General features: G+C 35.3%; 1 protein-coding gene across 2 annotated transcripts in view; it reads left to right on the top strand.

The window, feature by feature from the left end:
• The window catches only part of LOC139105210 (uncharacterized), a 41,063-nt gene extending 16,210 nt beyond the window's left edge, over positions 1-24,853 (top strand). For both annotated transcript variants that reach the window (XM_070661198.1, XM_070661197.1), the window contains 7 exons: positions 483-3,727; positions 14,421-14,545; positions 15,782-15,860; positions 20,039-20,131; positions 20,300-20,604; positions 20,803-21,076; positions 23,370-24,853. In XM_070661198.1, coding sequence (XP_070517299.1) covers positions 1,653-3,727; positions 14,421-14,545; positions 15,782-15,860; positions 20,039-20,131; positions 20,300-20,604; positions 20,803-21,076; positions 23,370-23,574 — 3,156 coding nt within the window. In that variant the 5' untranslated portion in view covers positions 483-1,652 and the 3' untranslated portion in view covers positions 23,575-24,853. The remainder of the gene's footprint in view (positions 1-482; positions 3,728-14,420; positions 14,546-15,781; positions 15,861-20,038; positions 20,132-20,299; positions 20,605-20,802; positions 21,077-23,369) is intronic.
• The last annotated feature ends 3,004 nt before the right edge of the window (positions 24,854-27,857 follow it).

Here is a 27,857-nt window from a genome sequence, read left to right as displayed (position 1 = left end):
TGATTTCGTACGCTATAGCGCGGTATTAAAATGGCACGTGGACAATATACGTACGTATGTATATGACTGTTACGATAGAATGATTATAAAAGCGGCGGATGCCGCTGCGCGCTGTCGTAAAAATAACGCTGGCCAGTCTCATTATCGGCTTGAATTACACACCACGAGTCGCACAATACACTATGATGATGCACCACTATAAAACGCAACGCAACGTATCCGTGTGTGCAATCGTGTAAGAATTTAATAAAGCCGTAAATATTTTTTGTATTAAATATTTTTTATATTTATTTATTAAATATTTTATTTCTCTTAATGGAAAATTTTATAGAGCCTTTTTGCATAAAATGTATCGCAACGTGTTTTGCCTAAAATCATTGAAGACGGTGAGAAAATTCTTCTAATAAATTTAACAAATGGTAATTTTTTTGTTTTTTTTTGTACAGCGCGTGTGATTTTTAAATTTTTTTTTTCTGTTTCAGGAGTCGCGACGGTGAGAGCACAGAGTGTCGCGGTGTTACGTACTTTTCCTAAACATCAGTTCTTTAATCGGCCACTAAATTATTTACGTGAATGATATATTTCTTCGGTATATTCGCGAGTGCTTGAAGCGCGCTAAAGTGCCTCTAGGCGGTCGGTTTTAAAAAGAAATCCGCGAGCGCGACGCAACGTCGAATTATCTCGAGGGATCATCCCGAGCTCTGGCCGACAGGAGATGTTACGAAAGTGCAAGTCGCAGCAACGAGACAGGAATTACCGGCTACCCGATATTCACAGATAGCGCGTACGATTCCGGGGATTCGCGCGATAGCTTCAGATCGAAAGTGAAATGCGAGGAATCCGGATCGAAAAGCGGAAGATTAAGGACCGAAGGCGAGGACAATGCTGAGGACGCGCCGGGAAACTTTCGGAAGAGAATAACGGATGGATCTCTCGAGTTATCGAATGTGATTGACGATCGGTCGACGGTGAATCATGCCGGAAGATTTCGGAGAGCGGAGAGTTTCTTAAGAAAGGTGTTAAAGGAAAATGTAAGCGACAGATGCGATAAATTGCTGAGGACTATTAAGGAAGGCCAATCGTTATTGAAGAGAAGCACTCGTCGGAACTCGTGCTCGAAAGAGGATGGTCGAAAGGGTTTCTTATTATCGAGGGATAATATTCACGACGAAGGATTATCGGACGATACAACCGATCGGAAGAGTTTAATATTGGAACAAGGAAAAGATTTACGGAGTTTAAAGGAAGATATTGAAGAGACTCCGCTGGGTCCGAGAGGAAATATCGAAAAGAAGACTACTAGACATCAGAAGTTAACAGTGGTGACGGACGTCCGGGAAAGTTCGCGATTGCTACAGGAAAATATCGAAGACAGCCCGCTATCAGTGAAACGGGACGTTAAAGAAAAAAAATTATTAATCGAAGAAGAAGAAGAAGAAGAGTCGGTCGAAGCAGATAATCAGATATATTCGGCATTCGCGAAGGAACGTAATCGCAACAGTTCTTTACTGAAAACAGAGGGGACCAATGAGGACGTTATCAAAAGTCTTCTGTTACCGAAGAAGAATGTTGAAGACGGCCGTTGTTTAACAATTAAAAATGTGGACGACAGTTTTCTAGTAAGAGAAAAGAACGTTTCGATTGATCCACTAATGCAATTGACGAAAAAAGATGGTCGTAAGAACGTAGAATTGTCGAAGAGCACCTTCGAGGAAAACGTATGTTCAGTGACGAATGATACTGAGAAAATTCCACGGCCAACGATTAAAAGTTCATCGCCGTTGCAGTGGAAATACATTCCCGATGACTCACAATTAACAGAAGGTATCGTCCGAGATGATTTTATATTAACGAAGAATCTTATTTCTTTATCCGAGAAGGAAGAAAACATTCCTGTAGTTTTACGAGTAGGTAGAAACGCCGAAGACAATTTTTCGTTGACGAAAGATCCTTATTCTCTCGCTAATAAACATATCTTTACAAATAAGCAAGACGTTTCTGCGCTCGAAAGAGAGAAAGACATTCCCGAAGAAAATGTATCGCCGCGGTTAACGAAAAACATCGTTCGGAATAGTTTATCGCGGAAAAGTCCGTGCGCCGTAAGTGAAAGAGATATCTCTTTAACCGAGAAGGAGGAAAAGCTGTCGCGATCAACGAGAAAGTCCATCCAGGAGAGTCCTTTAACGAAAAAGTACTCGTATTTAACGGCTGGCAATCAAACGGCGCGCGTATCTTTTTCGAGACTCAAACAAATTAAGAACGATTCAATAAATCAATGCGTTATCACTCACCGACGTTATCTCGCGGGAGACGCTCGGCAACCTAATCGGGGATCCGAGAAGAAAGTGCGAAAAGGAAGCAATAGCGTCCGCAAAGTGAAGCGATCGCCACCGCCGGAGGAGGATTGGTTGGGTCAAGAGTCAACGGGATCCGATAACAACGGGTCAGCCGATAAATGCGATTCGGTCGTGACATGTAAACTTATGGTTTCGAATAGCTATGCGGAACGTCAGTCGGTCGCGGAACCACCCGAGGAGCATATTAAGATCTTCAAGATTTCACCGCCTCGTCATAAACGGTTAATAGATAATTACGGAAGCGCTGCCCCAGTTGACTTCGCCGAGGGAGAAAGTGTGCCGGAATGTCCGAGCTTTGAAAAAGAACCAAAGGACTCAAAAGATCCGGCGAGTCGAGCGAATGACGGCGATAAGAATTCGAAATATCAAGTCATCGAAGTGCAGGAGCCCGTGGTAACGTTGAGCGAACCGATACGCGAGAAAAACGAGTCTGGAGAAATCACGACGAGTCAAGTTACCGAAGTGGATATTTATAATTTGCTTACTTTTAATGTAATTCATAATCTCGAAGCGCCGCATCAACAATTAACGCAAAGAGACACAGGAGATCCTTTCGACATAAATCGCGAGCTTCACGAGCCTGTGGATCCATTTATAATACGCGCGAAAGAAGATTTCGGAAAAACGTGCATCTCGAAGAAGTCACTCGACAAGAGAGAAGACCCGAGCGTAAAGGCGAGGAGTTCGGAAGGAACTGTTAAAAATTCGTCTGTCAAGAAATGTGCGGTAAATTCGTCTAGATCGAAGGTAACCGGGAACTTTCGAGTTTTAAATAATCAACGATTGATAGGGAAACCTTCCGTTATTACGGGCCGCCAACTGGATAATTCGCAGTTGGCGCTGATCGGGAGAAAACCATTGGGAAGCGAGAAGAAGCTTAAACCGATCGATAAGAGATCTCGCGAAAATCCCAAAATGAGGCTGAACGTCAGGCTTATCCGCATACGCGACAAATTGGTCTTGTGTTTAAGCGCGCTCGCGATCGTGTTCACGTTATTACTCGTGATGGATTTGCAGATGGACTTGGGCTACAGTGGCCATCATTTGAATCCCAGCCATGCGCGTGTCCGTATCGGCGATCCACCGGACGCCGATACCGTATATAATAATTTCCGCCGGCGGTTTCTTCAACGCGGCAACGGCAGCCGCGAACAGGCTAATAGCGACGTGACGTCCGCTGTTGAAAAATCGAGGAAAAACGAGGCAACGCCAGTGTCATCGACAATGAGAAAGCACGACGATTTCACGGATTTGGTGGACTTGGTGGTGAACGGATACGCGGCGAACGTCGACGAGGGAGTGGCACGAATCAGCGGGGAGGACCGGGATTACAATCCGACAATTAGAGAAATGAGGAAGATGACAATAAAGTGAGTAACAGAAACTGATATAACCCCAATATATTCATCGATCACTACTCATTAATGTTGTTTAAACAAATTTGTTAATATCGTTAAAATCAAATTTAAAAGAATCTTCTATAAAATGAGTTAAAATTTTTGTACGTTTAATTAATTACGTACGAGATTTATTTATAAATCCTTTTGTATTATCAATTAATTTAAAACTCCTTTTTAAAATACTTCTCGCGCGATAAGAATTATTTTTATCGCGATACGTCGATAGAGCTAGAAATTTTTTTTTTTTAATTTATAATAAAATGTTATCCGTCAAGATTGAAACCGATCAATATTGTTTGCCAGTTCTACGTCTGTTTGTACGATTTTTTTCAAAGTATTAATTTTTTTTTTTTTGTATTATTTCTTTGCAATCTTCTCTTCTTCTATGTGAGCGCAGCTTTAGGCGTTACGGGATGCGAATCGGCGGCGCATGCACGAGTGCGTTTGCCGTTTGCAAACGTAATTATACCGATGACAGTCGGAACGAACATACGTAATCTCGGCATGCATGTGTGTATCTGTTTACGCGTGTACACACATACAAGAGAAATGTTGTTGGTACAGGTGCGCGATGTTCCATGGCACCTTCGTGGAACGGTGGAATTACGTTTCGTTATAATCGCGTGGTGGAGAACGCATATAAAGGTTGTTGTTGGGTCTATTCGATCTCACATCATTGTTTCTACCCGGAATGATTCTCACTTCGTTATCTCAACAATACTTTTGGAGGCACTTACTATTGGCAAAGTAAACTAAAATGAGAAAACGTTTGTTTTCGTGATTCTTCCTTTAACAATTTCCCTCTTTTTTTTTTTTTCCCCCCTTCCCTTTTTCTTTTTTCTTTTTATTATTTTTAAACAGTATTCGCCAGGCTCTCTCAATTTTATTCTTAGTGAAATCCACACGTGAGAATCTCTTTCCTTTAACGTTCAAAGACTTTTCTCTTATTAATGCTGTTTTTATATTTCGTGAGACGTGAAGGTCGCTTTAGTGCATCATAAACGTGATTATACGGCAATAGCGGAAGCACGATGATTGCAGTTACGATAGCACCCTATTTCCGCGATGACACGTAATTATCAAACGCAAACAGAATTATGCATCTGATGAGATTTAAAAATAATGTGAAATCCTTCAATAAGCATCAAGAGTATTTCATTTCGTTACTTTACTTTGATTTCTTAGGTTTTTTTATTTTCGTTATTACGCGTTTAGCCGAAGTAAAATTTTTCAGAACGAGTTAATTAATTGACACAGTTGCATTTTCTAAGTAATCTCTCAGACAGGCCGTACTATATTAGAATCTTACATTAGAGATGTTGTGGAAAATATAGAAAATTGCAATTTTGTTAATAAAAAATTCGTTGAATATTATATATATTGTTGAAGATAAAATCGATGCAAATGATGGCACTCGGTATACGTATATCTCCCTTTTTCAGAACGAAAATTTAAATCTTGCTAAGGTAATGCTCGTGTAAAATTAAATACATTTATAACATGCGAAAACTATAATTCTATATTCAATAATAATTAATAATTTCAATAGGGAAGCATTATTTCAAGGTTCTTTTGAGGATTAAAAATTATCACAGCCATTTGTATTATTTTCTTCCATTTTATGTGATATTCATTATTATATTACGCATGTGAAATCATGAAACGCATTAAGTCATGAATTACGAAGGGAAATGCGTCATCAGCATGTATCCATTCATCGTACGTTAGCGTTTCTCGTCATCTCATGTCACCTTGTGGCTAATTCTGGGAATGCCGCTTGGATTCGAAAACGACAACATATTTCAAAAATTAAATGCAGACATTATGCCCACATATTTGTAATGTAACGTAATAATTAAATTATAAATTAATTAATATTTAAATTATCGTTAAAATTTGTCAACTTCATTAACATTTGTCAACTTTAATATGTTCCATTTGTTTATTTGTTCACATCGATCTGTTGACCGTTACTGTTTGTAAATCCATACTATGATTGACCATCTAATTAATTAATTAACTAATTAATTAATTAATTATTAACATTTAGTTACGACTATTATCAAGTTTGAAAAAAAAAATCCCCCATAAATCTATTAAAAAAAAAAAAGAAAAAAATTAAATCGTTATTTATGTACAAATTTTTACACACAGAAAGTGATGGTTGTGGATTTTAAACAAAGTGTCATCACTTACATCGATTTTGTAAAATTTATGAAAAAAGTTATATGTCGAACGTAAAAGGAAAGTAATGCCTTAATTTTTTAATTTGCGCCACACTTTGGTCAGTATAAAAAAAAAAAATATGTTTCCTACGGTTTTGCAATTTCTTTAATAAACCATTTGGTCGAAAAGAGAAGGAGAAGTATAATAGCGTAAAAGAGAGATGCATTTCAAATATTTGAGGTAAAGCGGACGGATAAGGCCGACTTAGAGCGTCTAACAAATAGGAAAAAAAAAAGTCTCACGCTTTCTCGAGAATTGACGTTGTGGGATCGGAAATGATGTCGATCTCGATCGAAGGAAACAATACTGATTTGCAGAAGAACGTATCCTCTATCGAGTCACTACGATCTAGTCGACTTAACACCCAACTTAGAAGATAATTATAACCGATGGAAATGTGAAAGTGGCTGCTTAAGATTTTGTGATAAAATTTGATTTGTACAAATTAATTTCCTTTAATACACTTAAACACAGATATATTCACGCGCGCATTGCTAATAAATAATTTTTAAATAAAAAGAATAAGAAACGTATTTTTCTCTTTTAATTATTACAAATTTGTGCTAATCACAAAATAAATTATCGATATTTTTAATATGAGAAAAAAAAAACATATATATATTGAAAATAATTGAATCATAAACTCTTGTCAGTTGTTTAATTTCTCACCAGCGAATTCTATTAATCCTTATCGCCCGATTTCATTTAGTAACAATCAGAAACCAACGTGAAATCGTTGAATCGAAGAGGAAATACGTTTTACGCATACTATGTAGTGCTATGAAAAATGATTGTGCCGATCTTTGAAAGAATCATAAATATTCAATAAATTTAGAGAAAATATGATTTTCATTCGATTGCAATTGTTCTATTATATTTTTGTGATATTCTTTATAAATTAAATCTTTTTTTTTTCTAACCGAGTAAAACAAACGAATAAATATAAAGATAAAAGAAATAAAATTACGACAAATAATCTGGGAGAAAGACAGAACCGTACTTTTCGCAGTTTCTACAACTCTTGTAGTTAAAATATACACATTACAGTAAAAAAAAATACACACACACACAAATTTGTAGTGTGTTACGTTTGGGGTCGATCGTCCATTAGAAATACAGTTATGTAATTGCTGCACGCAAGGATAAACTGGATTATCGTATCCGCAAAACTGGACATACTAGTTGCATATCATGACCGATATCTTGCCATAAAATAATCAAATTTATTATATTTATAATAAAATCGAAATGTGAAGAAAGTGCTGCTAGATTTATTTTTATTCTTTTTTTCAGAACGATCGACTTTCTATATTTTGTACTTTCACAAAATTAATTTGCTTTTTGATTTTTTTTTTATTAATAATCTTTAATTAGTTATTAAAAAATTAAATGTAAAGCATTTTTTATTTATCAAATTAAACTTTACATGTTGACATGTATGTCGAATCTTTTTATTGGAATCACTTTATACACGCGTCACGTTAATTATATTCAATATTTTACAGTAAAAGACGCGCTCGTTATTGGAATTAGAAATTTTGTTTAACGATGTCGTAAACTAGCCTACTGCCTCTTATCGTAGTTTATCAAATAAAATTGATAAGAGTAATCACTTTACGATAAGCGCAAAAATCGCTAAGAGAATTTCACATTTATTTCAACATTTTTAAATAATTTTCTTATTTATTTTTATTATTGCTTACGATTTATAATATATATATATATATATATCTAAACAAAAAAATTCTTTTAGATAAAGTTTCAGTTCCAATTATGCCCTGTTTTGTTCCGTACTTTTACGTTCTTTTTTTAGGTTCGTTACTTCAATAAACTATACTTCCTTATGTCACGTTGACACAGTCGTTTGCATAGTAGCAGCAAAATTAATTAGATTAGAATGCCGTAGACGGATAACAGAATCTATAGGTCTATGGATCGTCTATAGACCCGTCGGATTCTCGCTCGGTTAGTTTCGGTTTATACACAATGAGCCGAAATTAGGTCAATAGCAGCCTCTCTGTCTCGTCAGTTTCCGGCAAATAGTACTGCCTATTCTCGAATTCGCTTGCCTGTCCAAATTGTCATATGTGATCGGGATTGAAACAAAGAGAAACATGGGAAATTGATTTTGCTTCTACTAATATTGAGAAACTGTAACTTAAAATATAAAAAAAGGCGTATATAAAGTAGATACAAATTCTTTAATCCGGAAATTTGTATTAAATTTTACCTCGTTTTCGATCGTTCGATCATTCGAATTTTTATAATTTAATTTTTTATTAGTTATAGTATACTAATGGTACCAAAGAAAAAAAAAATACTCATAATTATTAGAAGAAACATTAAAATTGAAACTTAATATTATATAAAATGTGTATTTTTTAAAAAAAAAAACTGCAAACTGTTCGACTGAAAAATCTTTTTATCAAATTTACTTTTTTAACAGTAATTGATTGATTTTTTTATAATTTTTTTTTTTACGCACAAGAATAGGCAGACGTTTACGTAATTTAACACTTTTTTTCCCTCCCTATTATTGTATCCCTCCCCAATATTATATTTACGTTATTGTATATCGAAATGAGGGGATAGCTCATATTGAACGGGACAAAAAGGGGGGAAGAGGAAAGATGAGGAAAGAGGAATCGTGGACCGGATCGTTCCGCTCTGGAAAATGCGGCGACGCATTTCTCTCACGGGGAAAAGCCATTTTCTCAGCTCTCGTGCTGCGCCGCCTGTTTACCCCGCTAGCTCATCTATAATTTCTATCCTTGCTTGTTTACGGTGCGTCGTTTTGCAGCGGCGTCGTGACACGTCAAATCCGCATTTTTATTTCCAATCAGCTTAATGAGATACCGAGAATAACTTCTAAATCTATCGGCATTATTAATTAAAAAAAAAAAAAAAAAAAATTGTTTAATTCAACTAACTTCTTTCATGCCACAATTTTCTTTAATAAGGTTTAAGAAATATTTTTATATAACATTATACATAATAATTTTTATACGAGAAAAACGTTTACCTTCTTTATTAAAAATTTGTCATTATTTAATACTACCGTAAAGCGGAGGGTTTTTTTTTCTATTTTTTTTCAACTCCTAGGAAAAATGCTCACGTTCACGCGGGCAAGCAATTCAATAATATTCTTCCGTCGAGAAATTTCGTTTCTTGAGCGAAAAGTATGTTATATCACCTGTTGAAAATAACCACGTTCGCAACAATCTTATTTGACACTGTGTCAATATTAATAAACCCAATTTAACATCAAAATGCTTGACATATATCGAAGCGGAATTTGAAACCGTGAAAGAGGAAGTGAGCACGCTAATCAGTTTTCAATTTTTCTTCTCTTTTTTTTCTTCTATATAAGTACAAGAATTTGCCTCGCGATAAAAATTCAATTAAACGAAATAGAGCAACGAGAACGACGTTGCGTTATTGTTACGCAAAACAATGACTTATTCCCCTGGCGATGAGGTCACGGCCTCGTGTACCCTCCCTGATAGCGCGGACTACGGTTGTTACACGACAACGTTTACACGTTGTAACCCTAAGGGAAATGCATGCTAACATTTCCCTTGCAACACTTCGCGTTGCGACATGGTGGTCGATATTACAAGCGAAACTTCTCCCAAAGACGGCCGCTACACTTTTCATCAGGCATATCAGAAAAATTACAAGAATTCTTTTTAGCAGTTTAAATTAATTTTTTTTTTTTTTACGGTCGTATAGGAATTTTTAATCTTCGTTTACGGTAGTGACGTTTAACCCTATTTTTTTTTTTTTCAAATACTAAAAAAAACTATGCGCTCCCTATTTTTTAAAAGACCTCAACCTTACAAAGTAGGAAAATTAAAAAAATTATGTGACTCACCAATCTGCTTCAGCGGAGTTGCAGCATTCTGCCGGTGACTGTAACATAAAATAAAAAAATGTTATTGTAGACATGCCAGTATATTAGTTAATAAAATTGATAAAGAAAAGGTAATTTTTTTTTTTTTTTTTAATGAAGATTATATTTAACAAAATTTATACTTACTTAAAAGTTGCTCCGCCGAAGCATGATGCCTTTCCTAGGTCCTCCTCCTCCTCTCAGCACTGGTCACTGGTCACTGGTCACTGGTTACTGGTCACTGGTCACTCCAACTCAGACTGATGCTCCTTCGACGAAAGTCTTCCGTCTGGATTTTTATCTAAAACAAAAAAGTTATATTTTATTAGCAATAATGAATAGGATAAAAATTCACGTTTGCCCGGTCTTCGAATTTTTCGACTATCTTAATTATCCTAATAACTGCCTGTTTCCATTTAAACTCGGCTATTTTTTATTCAAAACTAACACTCCGAATCCTTATGCGATAATATAAAAGAAATTAATTTATAAAAAAAAAAAAATTAATATTATTATTAACGTTCTAATTAAGAACATTCTACGACTTGTTAACAGTGCTTATCATAACGTGTTATGAGCCATTGATAATGACGTTATTTTAATGTTACAAAGAAATAATGGTACAAAAGGATTAAAGTGGTAGATAAAGTCGGTCAACGTTAATCGTGGTTGACTAAATACTCTTCCACAATTTACATTCTAGAACAATTTACATTCTAGAACAGATAAAATATATAATCTAGCAAAAACTATAAAATATAATCAAGAAAAGAGTATTTATTTAAAATAATTAACGCCGCGTAATTATAAACTAATTATTATCCCTAAAATTTAGGTATGTCAATTCATAACATAATAGTTCTGTATTAAAAACTAATATAAATTTTGACTCGATAATTTAATACGATATACTAATACTATGTAATATAACGGAAGATTTTTATTCTGATGGAAAATCTTCGAATAATGTTTATTATCTTTCGAGGGGTAGAAAAGCCAATTGATATGCATCGTGAAATTTTGGAAGATTGGGATATAGCGCAGTGAGGGCACGGAGCTTGCAAATCGAGGAAGTGACATCTCTGAATCCGCGATTTGCCATTGATATCCTCTCAGAATTGATATTCTCTCTAGTGGCGTTGTGGTGATATTTCCTTCCTCCGTTGCGAGATCACGTGAGAAAGTGCATCGTATGCATTATGCATCATAGCGGCGGACGAACGGACGTTACTTGAGAATCTCTCGACGTGGACCCGCGTTATTTCCCAAGAAACTATAAAATTGCATTATTCGGCGGACAATTATACAAAATCTCATTGTTTCTCGGGAACTTGTCGATATTATATTATTGGGAAACAAATTTATAATTTTATTAAAAAAAAAAATAAAGACTATTATCAACGCGTTACTTATTTCTTTCTAAAAATCAACATTGAACTATTCATTTTTAACCGGCGACAGAGTTAACTGATTCGGCAAACGATGTTGCTCAAATATATTAATTATATTTTTTTTTTTTCTTTCTTTTTTTAATATTAATAAAAATTCCCAAGTACACAAATTATCGATTCGTTAAGTATATTTCGACTGAAACCGTCGTCTTATTATTTTATATTTGGTAACGAATTATGTTACAGATACTATATACAATCTCGCTCGCTTTCGTTCTCAATATGCACGCGATCGCTAATGCAATTTCACGGACGCGTACGTACATGTGCAATAACGAAGGCTTAGGTCAGCCTTTCATGTACGCAAGCTGCGACTGATTACGTCTTGTCTGCACACGATTCGCATTAATTCAATTTGCCGCTTATATTTTTTGCATACATCCCCCCGTCCCACTCGGATCCTCCGCCTCTGATTGCATTTTCGATTTCGGTGCGGAGTTTCAGATGCGGAAAATGAAGAAGCGGGGGAGGAGGGGGAGGCGGAGGAAAGCTCGTTGCTTTCTTATTATTATTTATTACATAGTTATTTATTAATTAAATCCTTCTAATTGCGCGGCAGTTAATATTTCGATTGTAAGGGACGAGGACGAAATTCCGTGAGAGCTTTCCCGTTGGGTTTAGGATAACCGGAAGCCAGGGATCTAAGTATCTACGAATCCAATAATACTATCAGTAGAAACCTCTCGTTTCTGAGCTAATTTCGGGATCGCTACGCGTTATACATGAGAACCAGGCTTAAGACTTAGTCTCGACGGAGTTTCCGACATCGACATCGAGAAAGGAATAGGGGCGGCGGGCTGAAAAGGGGGAGAGGGAGAGGAAGAAGTCGCGGATTAGTTTCGCTCGCACGTGTGTTCGCTGAGAACTCAATCTAGAGATTCGGTTTGCAGTTCGAGAGACAGGATGACGTTGCGACGACGACGACGACGACGACGTCGTCGTCGTCAACGTTGACGACGTCCCTTGCACGCGAGAAAGAGTGAGAGAGATTGATAGAGAAAGGAGGAGAGGGAGAAAATAGCCTAATCACGAAATCTTTAATCAGCCCACGCGTTTGTTTGCAACTTTAGAACCTCGAGGAACCACAGATTTGATAGTTCGTTGATCTTAGGTGATAATTACTTAACGTATCTATGTATAGTGATTTTTTTATTAATTAATGCAAGGATTTTTCTTCTATTTTTAATAAAATCGCGAATTAAAGTAAAGCAAATTGCAAAAGAGTACATATTATAGTAAGATAAAGTTATATAGCGCACAATTTATATAATATATAAAGAATATAATTTGCGACGATGAAAAATCCTTGCCTAGAAGTCGCATCAACTTTCCACTTTCAAGAAAGATGAAGGAGCATCACAGCGGTGTTCTTGCTGCATACTAATCATCTAATAGCACGATATAAATATCACAAGCGTATCCTAGGCTTCCTACTTTTAGGCCCGAACATCTTGAATTATAATAAAGAAATAAATAATAAATCAAAATTGAAATTAATTCTAAATATTAAACAATTCATTACGTTCATTTGAGGGAAATATAAATTAATTAATAAAAATAAACCAAGAATTTTTCTAATATCTAAATAAAATTCATTTATTAATGCGCAATTTTAAATTAAATTTTATTTTTTAATTTCCATTCTTTTCTTCTAATTTTTTGATAGAAAAATAGAAAAATCGAAATACGTCTATGAGAAAGTTTCAGCAACGCGACGATATAATGATTTATTTAGCAAAAGCGGCAGATTTTTATTGGAAACACGTCGTAACTGGATATCGACAAGTACTCAGATTTTAGGTTGGAGGTGGAAATGGGATTGGGAGCAGAAGTATAGCAGCGAGAAAGCCATGAGGTGAATTTTAATAAAAGACTGCCGATGTGCTTCGCAGTAAATTACTCGATTTAAGCTTGATGCCATCAAGAGTTTTTTTTTTTTCTTTTTACTTTCTTTGAAAATAATTTAATAACGGATTCTACAAATCAACTTCTTTATAATACGGTAATTAATTATCCACAAATTATATACGCGATTTGATTGTGATATAAAATTTATGAGATTTTTTATTAAACTTTACGTATCATATATTATTATATTATGTTATTAATTCAATTTTTTTTTTTTTTTGTATTACACCGTTACCTTCTTTTTTGCGCTCGCATAGGTACTTACAATATATATGAAACTGTAAGTAGAAATGTCGAAAGAATAATGCTTACGTAGGAAAATAACTGAAATGATATGTCTACTCCATATGGATAAGATGCTTTTCACCCTTAGGGCATAAAAAGAAGGTCGAAGGCCATCATCGTGTCGCGGATACCGCTCCATGCATTTTAAAACGAGCAAACGATGCCTACAAATTATATTTTTACTATCATCGCAGTTTTGATATTCTTTTCATCCCTTCGTTCTTCTCATTTTTCTTTATCATTCCCACGGGTTCGATATCGCATCGTAAAACCGGTGATTATTCTCGCGAAACGTGTCTTATCTTGGCAGTTTAATTTAAATAGATAATGAATCAATTATATCCGCTGTTTCTATTTATACTTGCGAAAATTATGAAAATTGTCAAGTGCTTTCTGCATCTGCGTTTATAATACATGCATATCTGTTATTCCTAATTCTGTCTTACTGCAAGTCTTTTTTTTTCTTTTGTCTTATCTTAATGTATCAATAAAAAAAAAAAAAAAGAATGTAACGCGAATTACGTATTTATTGCTCGTCCTACTTTTGTGCGGAAATAACTATTGGGGATTTTTTACAGCGCTATGAACGTTTTTAGAATAGATACTGCCATCGACTGGCACTTGACCTTTTCTTATGACAAAATGTTAGAACCAATTTGTTGTTAAAAATGTTATGATCAATGGTAAATGTCACCAATATGAAAATATATACTATAAAATGTACTTTAAAAAGATGTAGAACATCAATTTGTATACATAGTGTATAAAGCACACGGGTATGATTTAAATGCATATACATTTTCATTTTTTTCATTATTTTTTCTCCTTTTTTTTTTTTTTTTTTATCGACGAAATGCGTAGTTATATAGAAAAATTTTATTCTACTTTTATTCTATTGCAGAAAAAATAGCACGACCTTAGAAAAATTTCATTTACAAATATCGAGATTAGAATTATATGCTGAAGACTCGAAATACGTGGACCAATTGCTTCACGAGATGGCAACCAAGCCGATCCTTCACGTCGGTGAGTGAAAATAATTATTACTATGATTTGCTGAATGATCTATGTCAATTAATGTCGCAAAATTTGTTTGCTGAAATATTTGAGCCACTGCTGTGTGGTTTACTTTAAATAACTTTGACATCAATTTTTATTTCTTACTTGTTAATGTTAACACGTTTCCCATGTGTCTGCTTCATACGTTTCGATTACTTTATATGTATTATTTCATAATTATTATATATTAGAATTATATTATATCCTAATATTTTGTTTGTATTATATTACACAAAATAATGACTGCACGTCTATTTTATAATTTGCCACTTATAGAATAAATTTAACTGAAAGATCTTCACTTCAATAGTAATAATATTACAAATTTGTATAAAAACTGATGAAGACAAATGATTAAAACTTTCGTAATAATAATTAAAATTTCGTTACAACTGTATCGATTTCAAATAAAGAAGACCGTATTTAATTAGTTTGAAAGTGGGTAATTATCGTTTAACTATTGACGACGTTGCGACAATTAAGATGATATATTATTTAATTGTTAACGAATCGCGTGAGAGAAATGGTGTTGCATTTAAATTATAAAAGTATGGTTTGTTATAAAATACAACCTAATCTAACCGTCTATTAAAATTGCGTGTATTGTATTACTTTTTATAAATTAACAATCGGTTCGTTCATTAACATTTCTCGTTATGTACCGACGACTCGTTCGGACAAAGCTGGTTCTATTTTTCGCCAAATATATCGATCTCGCGGTCTCGACTGTTAATCTCACGAGTGTCATATATTTAATTCAGGCTGCAGACGACGGACGCTTTATTATTTGGCTGCGACAAATCATCGTTGCTTGATAAATTATTCATCGAGTCGATTTATTATATTTTTCGCAGCCTTATACCGTGACAAAAGTCTTAAGCGAATCGTTTGGTTTAATCGAGATTTTATTGAATCCTATTCCAGTTATTGCAATGTTAATAATCAGCGACTAGAAACCATAATTTGGTCGTTCCCACCCGGCGACCTTTGTTGTGATTCCCACCCACGCCGAAATTTCACGCTCACTGATAAAGGAATTTACGCATCGAATATTAATGTCAAATATTAATTACAACATATCACAAATCTGTAACTAACGGGCACCTCGCGGCATTTGTCGATCGGATTAATCATTTGCAGCCACCGTAAATCGCTTCGAAGGAAATTAATACGCCTAACAATCGACTTCTCTTATTATTACAGTGCAAAAAGACGGCGGCACACAATTGAAGCTGGTTATCGACTATGGAGATAACATGCAGGCGTTATTTAAACCAATGCGGTAAGTACACGACTGATACGTGACGCTATATATTTAACATTTTTTTTTTCCTGCTTATTTCTTCGCTTCAGAAATAAACACATTATCGTAACAGTAATTTAAAAGTTTAGTTGGTTATGTAAATCAAATATATGTATAATCAAAAGACGCTAATGATGTCTGTATAAAATTACCTTTACAAAGAAAGAGGACTTCTTTTTTAAGCGCCGAGTATACGAGGGGTGGGAGGGAAATCGAAACTTAACGAGTACATTTGTCGCGCACGCGAAACTATTCTTCCTATTACGTATTAACTTTTCCAATCTTTAATTGTTAATATTTCGCTATTGATCTTCTCGTACATACCACGGACGCGGACGTGCATCCACGTGTCTGTTTTTGGTGTATACATATGTATGTACATTCTAATTAGCGCCATTATAACACAAATTAGGAACGATTGCATGCAAATTACGAGCGAGAGGTCAGCTTCTATGACCCGTGTGAACGATGGCGGTGAAACCACCGAGTGTCGCAAAGTTCTTGGCGTATCTTGGGATCACAGGCAGACAGCGCGCAAAATTACTTGGGCAGTTTGTCGGTGCAACGTGGTGCAACGGTGCCGCTGGACGCTGCCGCGATAGCACCCAAATTAACGCCGGAGCATCTCTCGAATCGCCATTTCAAATTCGCACATAATCGTACAAAAATATTTAAAAAAAAAATTCCGCATTATTAATTAAAAATCCTTTCCGTTCAAGTTCAGATTTTGTCCGTTCTGAATAATTAAAAAAAAATAATTTTAATAACTAATATTTTAAATGACAATAATTTTGTTTATTCGTATAAAATCCAAAATTAATGCTTTTTTTCATGGGGCTTTATTTAAAATTTAAAAAATTATTTTTTTTTTCTATCCGAAAGAAAGACGAGAAGTACTTGATATAATTTTTATCGTCAAAAGGTGTCTTCCACTTTTTCCGCGTTAGGTACTTTCTAATAACAAAATTTTATATAAATTTGAGGTTGATTTTTTAGTAAAAATGTTGAGAAAAGTTATCAGCTGCTCAATTCTTAGCGTCTTTGTAATTAAATTTGAAATTCGAAGTTTATTCAAGAAAATTTTATCTAAAATTACCTAACAAATATAATTTTGTAATTTATTTAGGTTCCTGAAGTTTACTTTCGCACTGTCTTTATTATTTATCTATTTTGCAAAAACTTTCAAATGTGGATAAAATTACAGAAAAATTAAAGGCGTAGAAAATGATTACAGGAAGAAAAAGAAAAATTTAAATAAACTAATTAATTAAATGTCTGTAGTATCTTTAAATATCGTATAAAATTTTTTTTAAAGATTTAGTTTGTCTCAGCAGTTCTTGGCTCTAATTTTAATGTAAAATAATTGAGCTATTTTAATTTCTCGAAGTGGCACAATTGTCGAAGCCTCTAATTCAAAAGAGATACATTTACTTCTCTCGTCTTGACTTTTCTTTCTTTTTTTTTTTTTTTTTAAACTAACAAAGTTACATTTGGATTGGATTACAAGTGCAATTACATAAGTGATGTTCGGGTCTCGCTTTCAACTACGAGAAGTACACTCTTGAACGGCCAGACCTCTTCATCATCCCCTTCTTCTTCTTCTTCCTTTACCATTTTCTTTCTTTTCCCATTATAACACTTTTTTTTAGCAAACGATACGACACACGTGCCATTGTTCTACATTTTCAAGCTTGCTCGACGCTTTGCATGAGAAGTCTATCGCGCTTATCAATCCTTATTGAAACGACAATGATTATTATTTCGTAATAATTAACGTAAAAGAAATCTTTTTACACGATCAAACGGAGTTAAGCGACGATAAATTTATTATTCAAAAAGATTGTTGGAAATTTTTACGACAAACCTGATATTGCAATTTTTGTCTATTTTCTCTACCCGTCCCCCTTTTTCTTCAACTATATCTCTATTTTTATCTCTATCTATCTATCTATCTATCTACTTCTCCTTCTTAGTGGTCCACACGAGACCAGAGCCCTTTAAACTTCCAGTGGGCCGAAGATTCTACGATAAGTGGTCGGCGCTCGCGCGGTTTAAACTCCGGTAATAAGTTCGCCAATAAGTTCCCCAGAAAGTTTGCGATTCCACGGCAGGGAGAATTTCGGCGAAACGGCGAGCTGGCCGCAATAAACTCTCATTACTCGCTCGGACAAAATTTGCTCAATCTCGGAGAAGAGCGAAAACATTCTTTATGACATATTCTCCATTTGATTACATTACATTTTCTTTTTATTTTTTCTTTTTTTTTTCTTGTTACCGTAATTATTAGGTTCTAAAAATCACGGGATCGTAATAAAGCGTCCGGCATTTTGCGGAATAGCAAAATTTTTGATTGAAATATTTTTATAATACACCTATGCGGTTTGATTTGCAATATAATATATTTATAACAGGGAAAGTTTAATTGCTCAGTGGGGACAAATCTCAAATAAGATGTTCAACCGATCGAATTTCCATAAAGTAAATTTTTTCTTATTCTCCAGAAAGAATCTCGATCGGAACTCGGAAAATTCATGCTCCTTGCTCGTGCTTATTGTCCTGTCGCGTATGTATATATACGTATATACATATATCGCTCGTAAAACCCGCACCAAGATCACCGAGTAAATATTTGATCGTGCTCAAGTTTGCGGAACTCCCAACCCTTCGGTCTCTCTCTCTCTTTCTCTCTCTCTCTCTCTCTCTCTCTCTCTCTCTCTCTCTCTCTCTCTCTCTCTCTCTCTCTCTCTCTCTCTCTCTCTCTCTCTCTCTCTCTCTCTCTCTCTCTCTCTCTCTCTCTCTCTCTCTCTCTCTCTCTCTCTCTCTCTCTCTCTCTCTCTCTCTCTCTCTCTCTCTCTCTCTCTCTCTCTCTCTCTCTCTCTCTCTCTCTCTTCCCCCCTCTCTCTCTTTTCCTCCCTTGTTTCTCACTCTCTGTCTTTCTATCCTACATCTTTTTCTTTCCGTCTGTGTCTTTTCCCCCGTCTTCTTCCCTTTCTTTTCCTTTTCCCCTTTTCGAGAGAAAAAGATCTTAAAGAGAAGCTCGAGGACTAATAAAAGTCTAAGCTTTTGCATTGTCTTTTTTGCTGCACTTCCTTAGTAAATGTAATTTTTTTTTTCCTACTTTATCACACATGATACGTTCTGACTGCACATTATGCGGATTATTTATCAAGTGATTACGGTATAATAAAATATTTTATTTTATCATATTTATTTAAATGGAATTAATATACTTAGAATATTAATTTTTTTTTTCTTTTACGTGATTTTTCCGTGACTTTTATTCGTTTATTCAAATAAGCTATCAAGTAGACGCTGATTTAGTAATGTCTTTATTTAACGCATTGTAGTGGAAAACACGAAATAATGATCAAATAACGATTGATAATGAGCATTTATAATAAGTGTTATATTAGAATATTGATATACGTGTGTTTGTATGTACGCATTCGTGTACTAATGTAGATATGCATGTTATTGTTCAATTATATTAATTCATTCACTAAATGAATAATCACGCTGTATAGAATGTACTGCAAATTATTATAGTAGAAATGAGGAGTACAATTAGTGAAGTAAAAATAAATTGATCAATTAACTTACTTTCTTTTTTTTTTTTATAAAATACTTCCAGAAATGTAGATTGTAATTTTTATGTTTATAAGAACGATAGTTATACGCCTTTATTTGTATCTATAACTTTTCTCTTTTAAAGGAACTGTTTTATGGAAAGCAGATTCGTTATTTTCCAAATATAGAAATGTAATAAAAAGCAGTTACTGCGTTACGCAATAAATAGAACGATCACAAAGTCACGCGATAGATATCGATCGATTGATACTGCAATTCGCCTTAATTCTGCAATATAGCAATTTCGGATATTATCCGCAATATTACACACGCGAGTCTCTTTCAGAGACGTTCATGTTCTCTCGTGATTACGTAGGCTATTTCAGGTCTTATTTTTTTTTCCCCCTTTAAAATTATAATACTAATAAAAAGAGTTACCTATACGAACCTTAAATTGAAGCATAAATATATTATTTTATTATTTTTTATCCTAATTAAAAAAATGTAGATTCTAATTATTATCTCTATTATTTTCATACATAATATTCTTTTCAACGTAGCGATAAATAAAGTTGCTTTCTGTCACGTAGATTTCCGCGAGAGCAGCAGACTCTACCGAATCATTTTTACTTCACCGACTTCGAGAGGCACACAGCTGAAATTGCCTCTTTTCATCTAGACAGGCAAGTGTATTATTTTATTCTTTATCAAATTAAAAATTAACCGGTGCTACGTTAAAAGAAATGAAACTCGTAAGTTTCATATCTGTCTTAAATTTCGTATTCTAACTTTTTCCTTTCTTTCTTTTTTTTTTTCTTTTTTTAATGCGCGTCTTATTTTTTGATTCGCAGGCTTTTGGGGTTTCGTAGGGCGATGCCGGTGACCGGTCGGACTCTCAACGTTACAACCGAAGTTTACCAGATTGCCGACGGTGAGCTGCTTAAAACGTTCTTTGTGAGTCCGGCTGGCAACCTGTGCTTTCATGGCAAATGTAGTTACTATTGCGATACAGCACATGCAGTTTGCGGTAGCCCCGACACCCTGGAGGGTAGCTTTGCCGCCTTTCTGCCAGATAAGGCATTCGCAGCTAGAAAAGCCTGGCGCCATCCTTGGCGCAGAAGTTATCACAAACGGAAGAAGGCTCAGTGGGAACACGGTGAAGCATATTAATATAATTTTTTTTTTTTTTTTTTTTTTTTTCTACGTTCTAAAGAACGCGCAAGACCACAAATATATGTATATTGCATTAAAAATTATATATATTTTATGTAGGAATATTTGAAACTTTCTATTAGTTCTAATTAATAAATTCGTTTTATTTTAATTTCTCTTTTTTTTTTTTGTATGCTTGTAGATTCGGATTACTGTTCTTTGGTAAGAGAAATTCCCCCGTACGACGAAGGTCGACGATTACTCGACCTCATGGACATGGCGGTCTTCGATTTTTTAACCGGCAACATGGACCGTCATCATTACGAGACGTTTAGAATTTTTGGAAACGATAGCTTTACGTTACACCTGGACCACGGAAGAGGATTTGGGAAACCCTTCCACGACGAGACGTCTATTTTAGCGCCTCTCTTACAATGCTGCGTTATCAGGCAGACTACTTTAAGTACTCTACTACGGTGAGTGGAATTTTTAATTGCCCTTGCAATTATTATTAAATTTATTGTTATAAAATGACGCGGTAATCGCAGTACAGCGATCGTGCAATTTAAATCCGCGCGGTGTCAAATGCCACGCGCGATTTCGTCTGAAGGGCCAGACATCAATAACAGAAACGAACGATTTGATTATAAGCGTTTTAACTGTATCCCAGTGTTAATCTCGCGTACGACATTATTTATCGGTTTTCCATTTCCGATACTTTGCGCGTCCGCGAAATCCGGCCGGCTGGACATCGGATTTATCGCGCGGCCCGTAAAAACGCGAATCCGCATCAAAGCAAGAATTCACGAGCGCGTCCCGGCAATTCTGATAAAACGCGGCTCCCCGGATTGCGGAATCCGCCTTATCGTAAAGTTTTCTTCTTTTACCCCTCTTTTTTTTTTTTTTTTTTCTTTCTTTTCCGAACGCGATCGAATTTAGCGGCGCTAAACCTACTGTTAACTGTTCTGAATTGCAAATCTGACCGATCAATGGATACTACCCCGTCGTGCGATTCGACAATTTTCTTTGATAAATCAAAACAATCGTTCTTATTTCAATCTTTTATTATACACGTGCCTCTCTGTGCCCGTAATACTTTGAGTTTCATTTTATTTCATTTTAATTTATTATTTTTTCTTTAATGCAACATGTTATATACCTATATGTCTCTCTTGATAAATTTTTTTATTAAAAAAAAAGAAAGAAGCCACTAATCAAGTTTTCGTTTTTCTCCGTTTGCTAAGTATTATCTGAAAACGAAAATGCTAAATGCGATAATGCCTACGTGCACCTAGGAAACGAACAGATACGCGTGCATAAATAAATACAAAGCGAAGCTAAAGGAACCTCCTACACATCGTCGGTTAAGCACATTATTACAAGATAATTGCTTCCTGCTGTGCTGTTTCGTCGCATGAATCGCTGATTGCAGACCCTTCTTCTGTCTCTACTTAATTTATTTTCTACCGTCTGTACACTTACCGTCAGGAATGGCGTTCGTGGTGCTGCGACGGCGGCTAGCGTACGTGACCTTAGAGTGGTGTGCGTCGAATCTCGCACGAAGCGCGCGCGTAGATGTGTTGCGGAGGACCGGTCACAGAGGACTGAGGGAGAACGCGGCCTACTATTCCTCCCCGCGCCCGGCGGCCGAGAAAGGAGGAAGTCATGTACGCCAGCCGCCGTCGCCGCTCGTCGCGGCAAATCGCCATATCTGTCTTTCAATGTACATACGTGATAACCTGTCGTCTGATCAACTGCCTAATCACGGCCAACAATAACCGAAACCAATTCGCTAATCGATAAAAGTTATAAAGATTCAGCTTTCAAGAAATGCTGGACCACATAGTATCGAGAAAGTCGTTCATATCACTTAAATAAATTGTCTTTTTCTTACTTTTTTAAATAAATTTCTTAATTGCTGGCAGTGATAATTGGAGATTTTGCTTTTCTTTTTTGCTTTTTTGTTTTTTAATAATAATTGAACAGTCCTCAAGAAAACATTACCGAGTTCGAAGGTTTTTGGGATTGATAATAGCCTCGAGGCGCTTTTCAGAGCGACGTGGGTTTTTAGATCAACAACCGGGCGGTCGGAAGCTTTCAGAACGGTAATGGAAGCCTCCACGGGTCGGTGGAACTGCCAATGAATAAAGTATCGGCTTGAGCAGACACTCGACTTGGGCTCTATTTATACGGGGTGACACACGTACATACACACACACATACATATTGCACACAACACATACCAAACGCACACATTCCGACGCATCGCGTGGATAAAAGTGGACTCACTCTCTCTCTCTCGCTCTTTCTCTCAGAATACTTTGCTTTGCCACAGGCTGGACTCTCCGGGGAGTCTTCGGAGAACTTTCTTTCAGGATTAAGGAGGAAGGATGAGCCTTGAGACCGAACAGCCTTTTCATCCTGTTGGGACTTTTTGTTTATTCGATTATTTTTTATTGTCAGCGCCATTACGCGATATAAAATCAAACTCCTTTGCTAACTAAATGTACTTAACCGAGTTATACAGAATATCTTATTTCCAACGTTAGTTCTTGACAACTTATTAATTGAAAGTATAATATCCTTTCAAAAAAAGAAAAAATTGAAAAACTGACAGACGTAAATGTTGTGATTTTTAATTATTTATACGATGACAATGGGATACGACTTTTTTTTTTAATGAAACGCCAACTTAACAGGGCTGATGACAATTGTAAATTTAAATGCTAACTACTCTTTGTTGACACAAGTGCTAATTTCTGATTGCAGCTTTCACAATGGGCCCACGCAACTCAGTACTGCTATGAGACAGAGTATGGCGAAGGACCCTGTGGCTCCCGTTTTATGGGAACCCCACCTAAACGCTTTAGATCGGCGGATAAACATTATTCTGCAAGCAGTCCGCGACTGCATTGCTCGCGAAAATTCTTCGCAACAGGTCGTCCACAGCGATAAAATTGATTCAAAGTTATAGCCTTTGATTGCAATTTATTAGATTAAATAATCGCGATGTAAAAAATGTAAAAAAAGATTTCTCCCCCTCCCCGATATTTTTTTTTTTTTTACTCTTAAATTAAAATTATTAATTGTTATATATTACAATATTTTAATTATACATTTATATTTTTTAACGTTTAAAAAAAAATTTTACTGACACGTTTCAATAAATACATTTAAATAATATATTTTAATAAATAAACTAATATCAAGATTATAATTATGATGAATTTAACGTACTTGTATGTGAAATATTTTATTGTTAAGTTATTCTTAAATAATTTATATTTTAGGATAACTTTTGCCAAACAACCGTTACTTTACGAATTTATAGTTGTTAATAAAGACTTTCTCAATGATACATGAACTATGATGGAAAATATAAAGCCTGTAACTATTTGATACACTTTCGGACGAATATTTTTTATACTTTAAGAAAATTATATTATTTTATTGCAGATTAATTGATATTATATCACGATCTGATTTTTAATATAATAACTAATATATATAATTAATTTTTTTATTTTAATAGAAGATTATTAATGTAGTACAAGGAGGCTGTTGTACCTACTGTATGCATAATACTTAGAAATATAAAATTTTGTTATGTATGCATGTATATTTATTGCAATTTGGTAAAAATCAAAAAACAAAAAAAAAAATATCATAAGCTGCCATCGTGTACAATAAATATCAATGTAAAAATAACAAAATAATTAGGTGATAGTATCGTAAAAATTAACTCGTTATGGGCCAAAACTCGACTTTGATTTTCCTCGTCGTTATTTATTACGTTTGTAAAAAAAAAAATTACAAGTAACTTATTAATATTCATGTATCACTAAGTGTCACAAAATCACAAGAATGTATTAATCAATTTTTAATGTATTATTAATGAATTTCTTAAATAATTTAATTATTTAATTATTTTAGCATTAATATAATTAATTTGAAATTGTTAAATACTTTAATGTAGAGTTTACATATATTTAATAATTATAAAATTATTAATGACTCTGTATCAGTCTTTGTATTATAGTTATGGCCTATTATAGGTTAAAAAATTGATATACTATTGTAAATAAAATCGAGAACGTTTGCAAGTGTACAAGACATAGATGTAAATTATAATTCGTGTATATGTGTATAAGAATCTTGCATGTAAAAGCATGAGAGAGCTTTTGTAAAGTGTGCTTTCATATGTTTTATGTTCCTTACGCACTTGTATATAAAAAAAAAAAAAAAAAAAGAAATATATATAATAAATTTGAATGGAAAACATAATAAATTGCAGTCATTATTTCATTAATTATTCTAGTGTTTCTATTCGCGCGCGTCGTTGTATTTGAGAACATTAATTAATTATAATTTCTTTATAATAATTACAATCGAGTGATATACGGCCGGCGGCCTGATGTCAGTGTACTTACATTCGTAGCTCTCAGTTAAGTTGAGGTAGGTTATTTTCTGTCCATCCTTCTGTCCGTCCGTCCGTCCTTCCTTCCGTCCTTCCGTCCTTCCTTCCTTCCTTCCTTCCCTCCTTCCTTCCTTTTCGTGGCAGCGCTCTGGATAATCCTGACATCTCGTAGCACTCCAAATCACTCGACACTATTACACTGTTCTGTTTCTTTTTATTGTCACCGAGACGAACGACCGAAATAATGACGGTTCATCGCGGCGATTTTTTACTATTAAAACTATGAAGCGCGACGAACGATTATTTGTCTTATAAACTTGCACTCTCGATATTCATGGCGTTGTTTGTTCACACCGAGTCTTCACTCGAGTCGTCACCCCGATCTCGCCCAAAAAACTGTCCACGGCGTAAAAGCAAGGTTACCTTCGACTCTTCGATCGGCTCTCGTCGGCGGGATGAACATCTTGTACTGACGATTTGTGCCAAGCGGCGAATGAGACGGGTCCCCGTACACTTTGTCTTCCGCGAGCTCGTCAAGAACCACTTGCCCGAAGCGGGTGGAGAATCTCGGCCGCGACGAAGAACGCGCGAGGTGCAGATCTTTCACGCAACGACGATCGCCGGAATACGCTGAATGCAGTGAAGGAGGTGTCGAGTGAAGCGGGTTGGTAACGCCGATCACGCGGCGCAATTCAGATCGGACGCTCCGTGCGCTCATCCCTCCGTATAACCTTGTCTTTCCGAAGCGGTTTTTCGAGGCGCAAAACGAAGCTCAGAACGACGAGTGGAATGATACGCGACTACAAAAAATGATTGTCCGTTTCAGAATCGACGACTTCGACACTCATCCGTATGCGAGACTGCCATTCGCGGTCGAAAAACACGCGTAATTGCGGAGCAATTAACGACGCGTCCTTACGCCCGGGCCTCCGCAATTGAACTAAAGTGACCGTTACAGATTTCGGCCGTTAGAGGGAAAGAGAGAACCGCGTAAAAAAAGAGTGAGACAGCAATAGGTCCGATCGTCAACTGAATGCTGTCCTTCTCGCACAGACGGTTCTCGAAAGCTCGACACCGAGTAAAATCTATTTGCTTCTTTGATGCATTTGGCGAGCTCGAGACGTCTTCCTCCGAATAAAAACAAAAGAAGAAAAAGAAAAACAATTAACCGTTATATCATGCGTAATTTTTTTTTAAATAGAATTCGTTATTCGATATTTTGTTGCATTAAAAATTGTTACAACGCAACTGTTTGCGTAATAAAGTTTTTCACATATCTTTGTGATGAGCGTAAAATGTTATGATTTAAAGTAACTAGATATGAGAAAGTTTATAAATTTTTTCTTCTTAATTCTGGCGTAGATATACTGCAGGAAATCAAATAAAATAAACGAAACTTTTCCATTTCTCTGTACAGATGGATAATGGTGTATGAAATCAATCATGACGGAAAAATCGGATAACTTTTTTTTTTCTAGAACGAAGCGGAATGAGATTCTTATTCTTGAAGTTCTTTTATCCAGCAAATTAAATGTTTTCTTTATTAATAAATTAAGAAAATGGGTCTTAACCTTCTGAAATTTGTTTCAATATTAAATAAGACAAAAGATAATCACATTTTTACGAATCTATTTTTCGACGGATGATTAATTGATTATTAATCTTTTCGTATAACGCACGAGGTGCATGTACACGATGCACATGCTGCATATAATATGCATGTGTACACAAAATCATAATATATTGATTATTTGCTTATTAAGGACTAAGGAAGGTCTTTATTGATCTTGCCAGGAAATCCATCGTTAACGTTTCCTCGAGAGAAGTTTTCCTACGAAGAGAAGAGAAGCAAAGTTTAAGCCCTCGCTAAAAGCGAATAAAGTTACGCGGAACCGCAAATTCCCAAGTACAACAAACGCGAAGATCCGACGGATACATCAAGGCGCGAAAAGTCGCGCAAATATTTGATGAGCTTCGAGGTGAGAGAAAACGCGTGAGAATCGCAAAATTAATTCGTCGATCACTTTACTTGCTGATCCGTCAAAAATAGACTACGGATTTTCAGCAGTAAAGTTATCGATATTTAAAAAAAAAAAAAGAAAAAAACAAGTCTTTTTTATAAAAGAATTATTAAATCGCGCTTACTTACGTAAATGTATATGTTACCGTCTTCCTTATTAAATTTCAAATAAATTGCTGAACTCCATTGTCAATTAATGTCACATTAACGTCAATATAATCATAATAATATGCTCGTCATTCAACTCACTTTTGACGCCACTCGAAATCACGAATCTCATAAATTCGTGTTGTACTTGTTTTCCGCATTTATGAGTTTTTTCCGATTTTCGTATAATTGCGGCTGATAGACATGATGGGAGGTTTTTACATCACGCGTTAACTTTCGTATAGCTCTTGGGCATTTTCTTAAATTATAAAGTGCATTTTGAAATTCGTAAAAAAATTGCGGAAGAGATTAATCACGTTTTAACAATTTCACTATCGCTCCTAAGATGTTTTTCCGCATCGATTGAAATGATTATTGCAATCTGTCGGATTTTTAATCGGAGCACCGTGACGCATAAAATAAGTACTTGATGAAGAATCAAAGGGCAGTTGTTACTTCGAACTGAGATTGCACGACGAGATCTTATGGATCAAAAGGCAGGAAGGCGATTACTATTAATACCCATAATACGGAAGGCAACTCAATCTGTTTGTCAGGGAACAGACATCCTGCTCGAGACGTCTAACGTCACAGGCAAATCCGAGATCGTGCAATTAACAGGATATATACCCTCTCTCACTCCCACCGTTCTCCCGTATGCCAATCCGCTCCT

This window comes from Cardiocondyla obscurior, linkage group LG08, assembly GCF_019399895.1.
Source record: "Cardiocondyla obscurior isolate alpha-2009 linkage group LG08, Cobs3.1, whole genome shotgun sequence".
NCBI classification, from domain to species: Eukaryota; Metazoa; Arthropoda; class Insecta; order Hymenoptera; family Formicidae; genus Cardiocondyla; species Cardiocondyla obscurior.
This window is presented reverse-complemented; position numbering and strand designations above follow the sequence as displayed.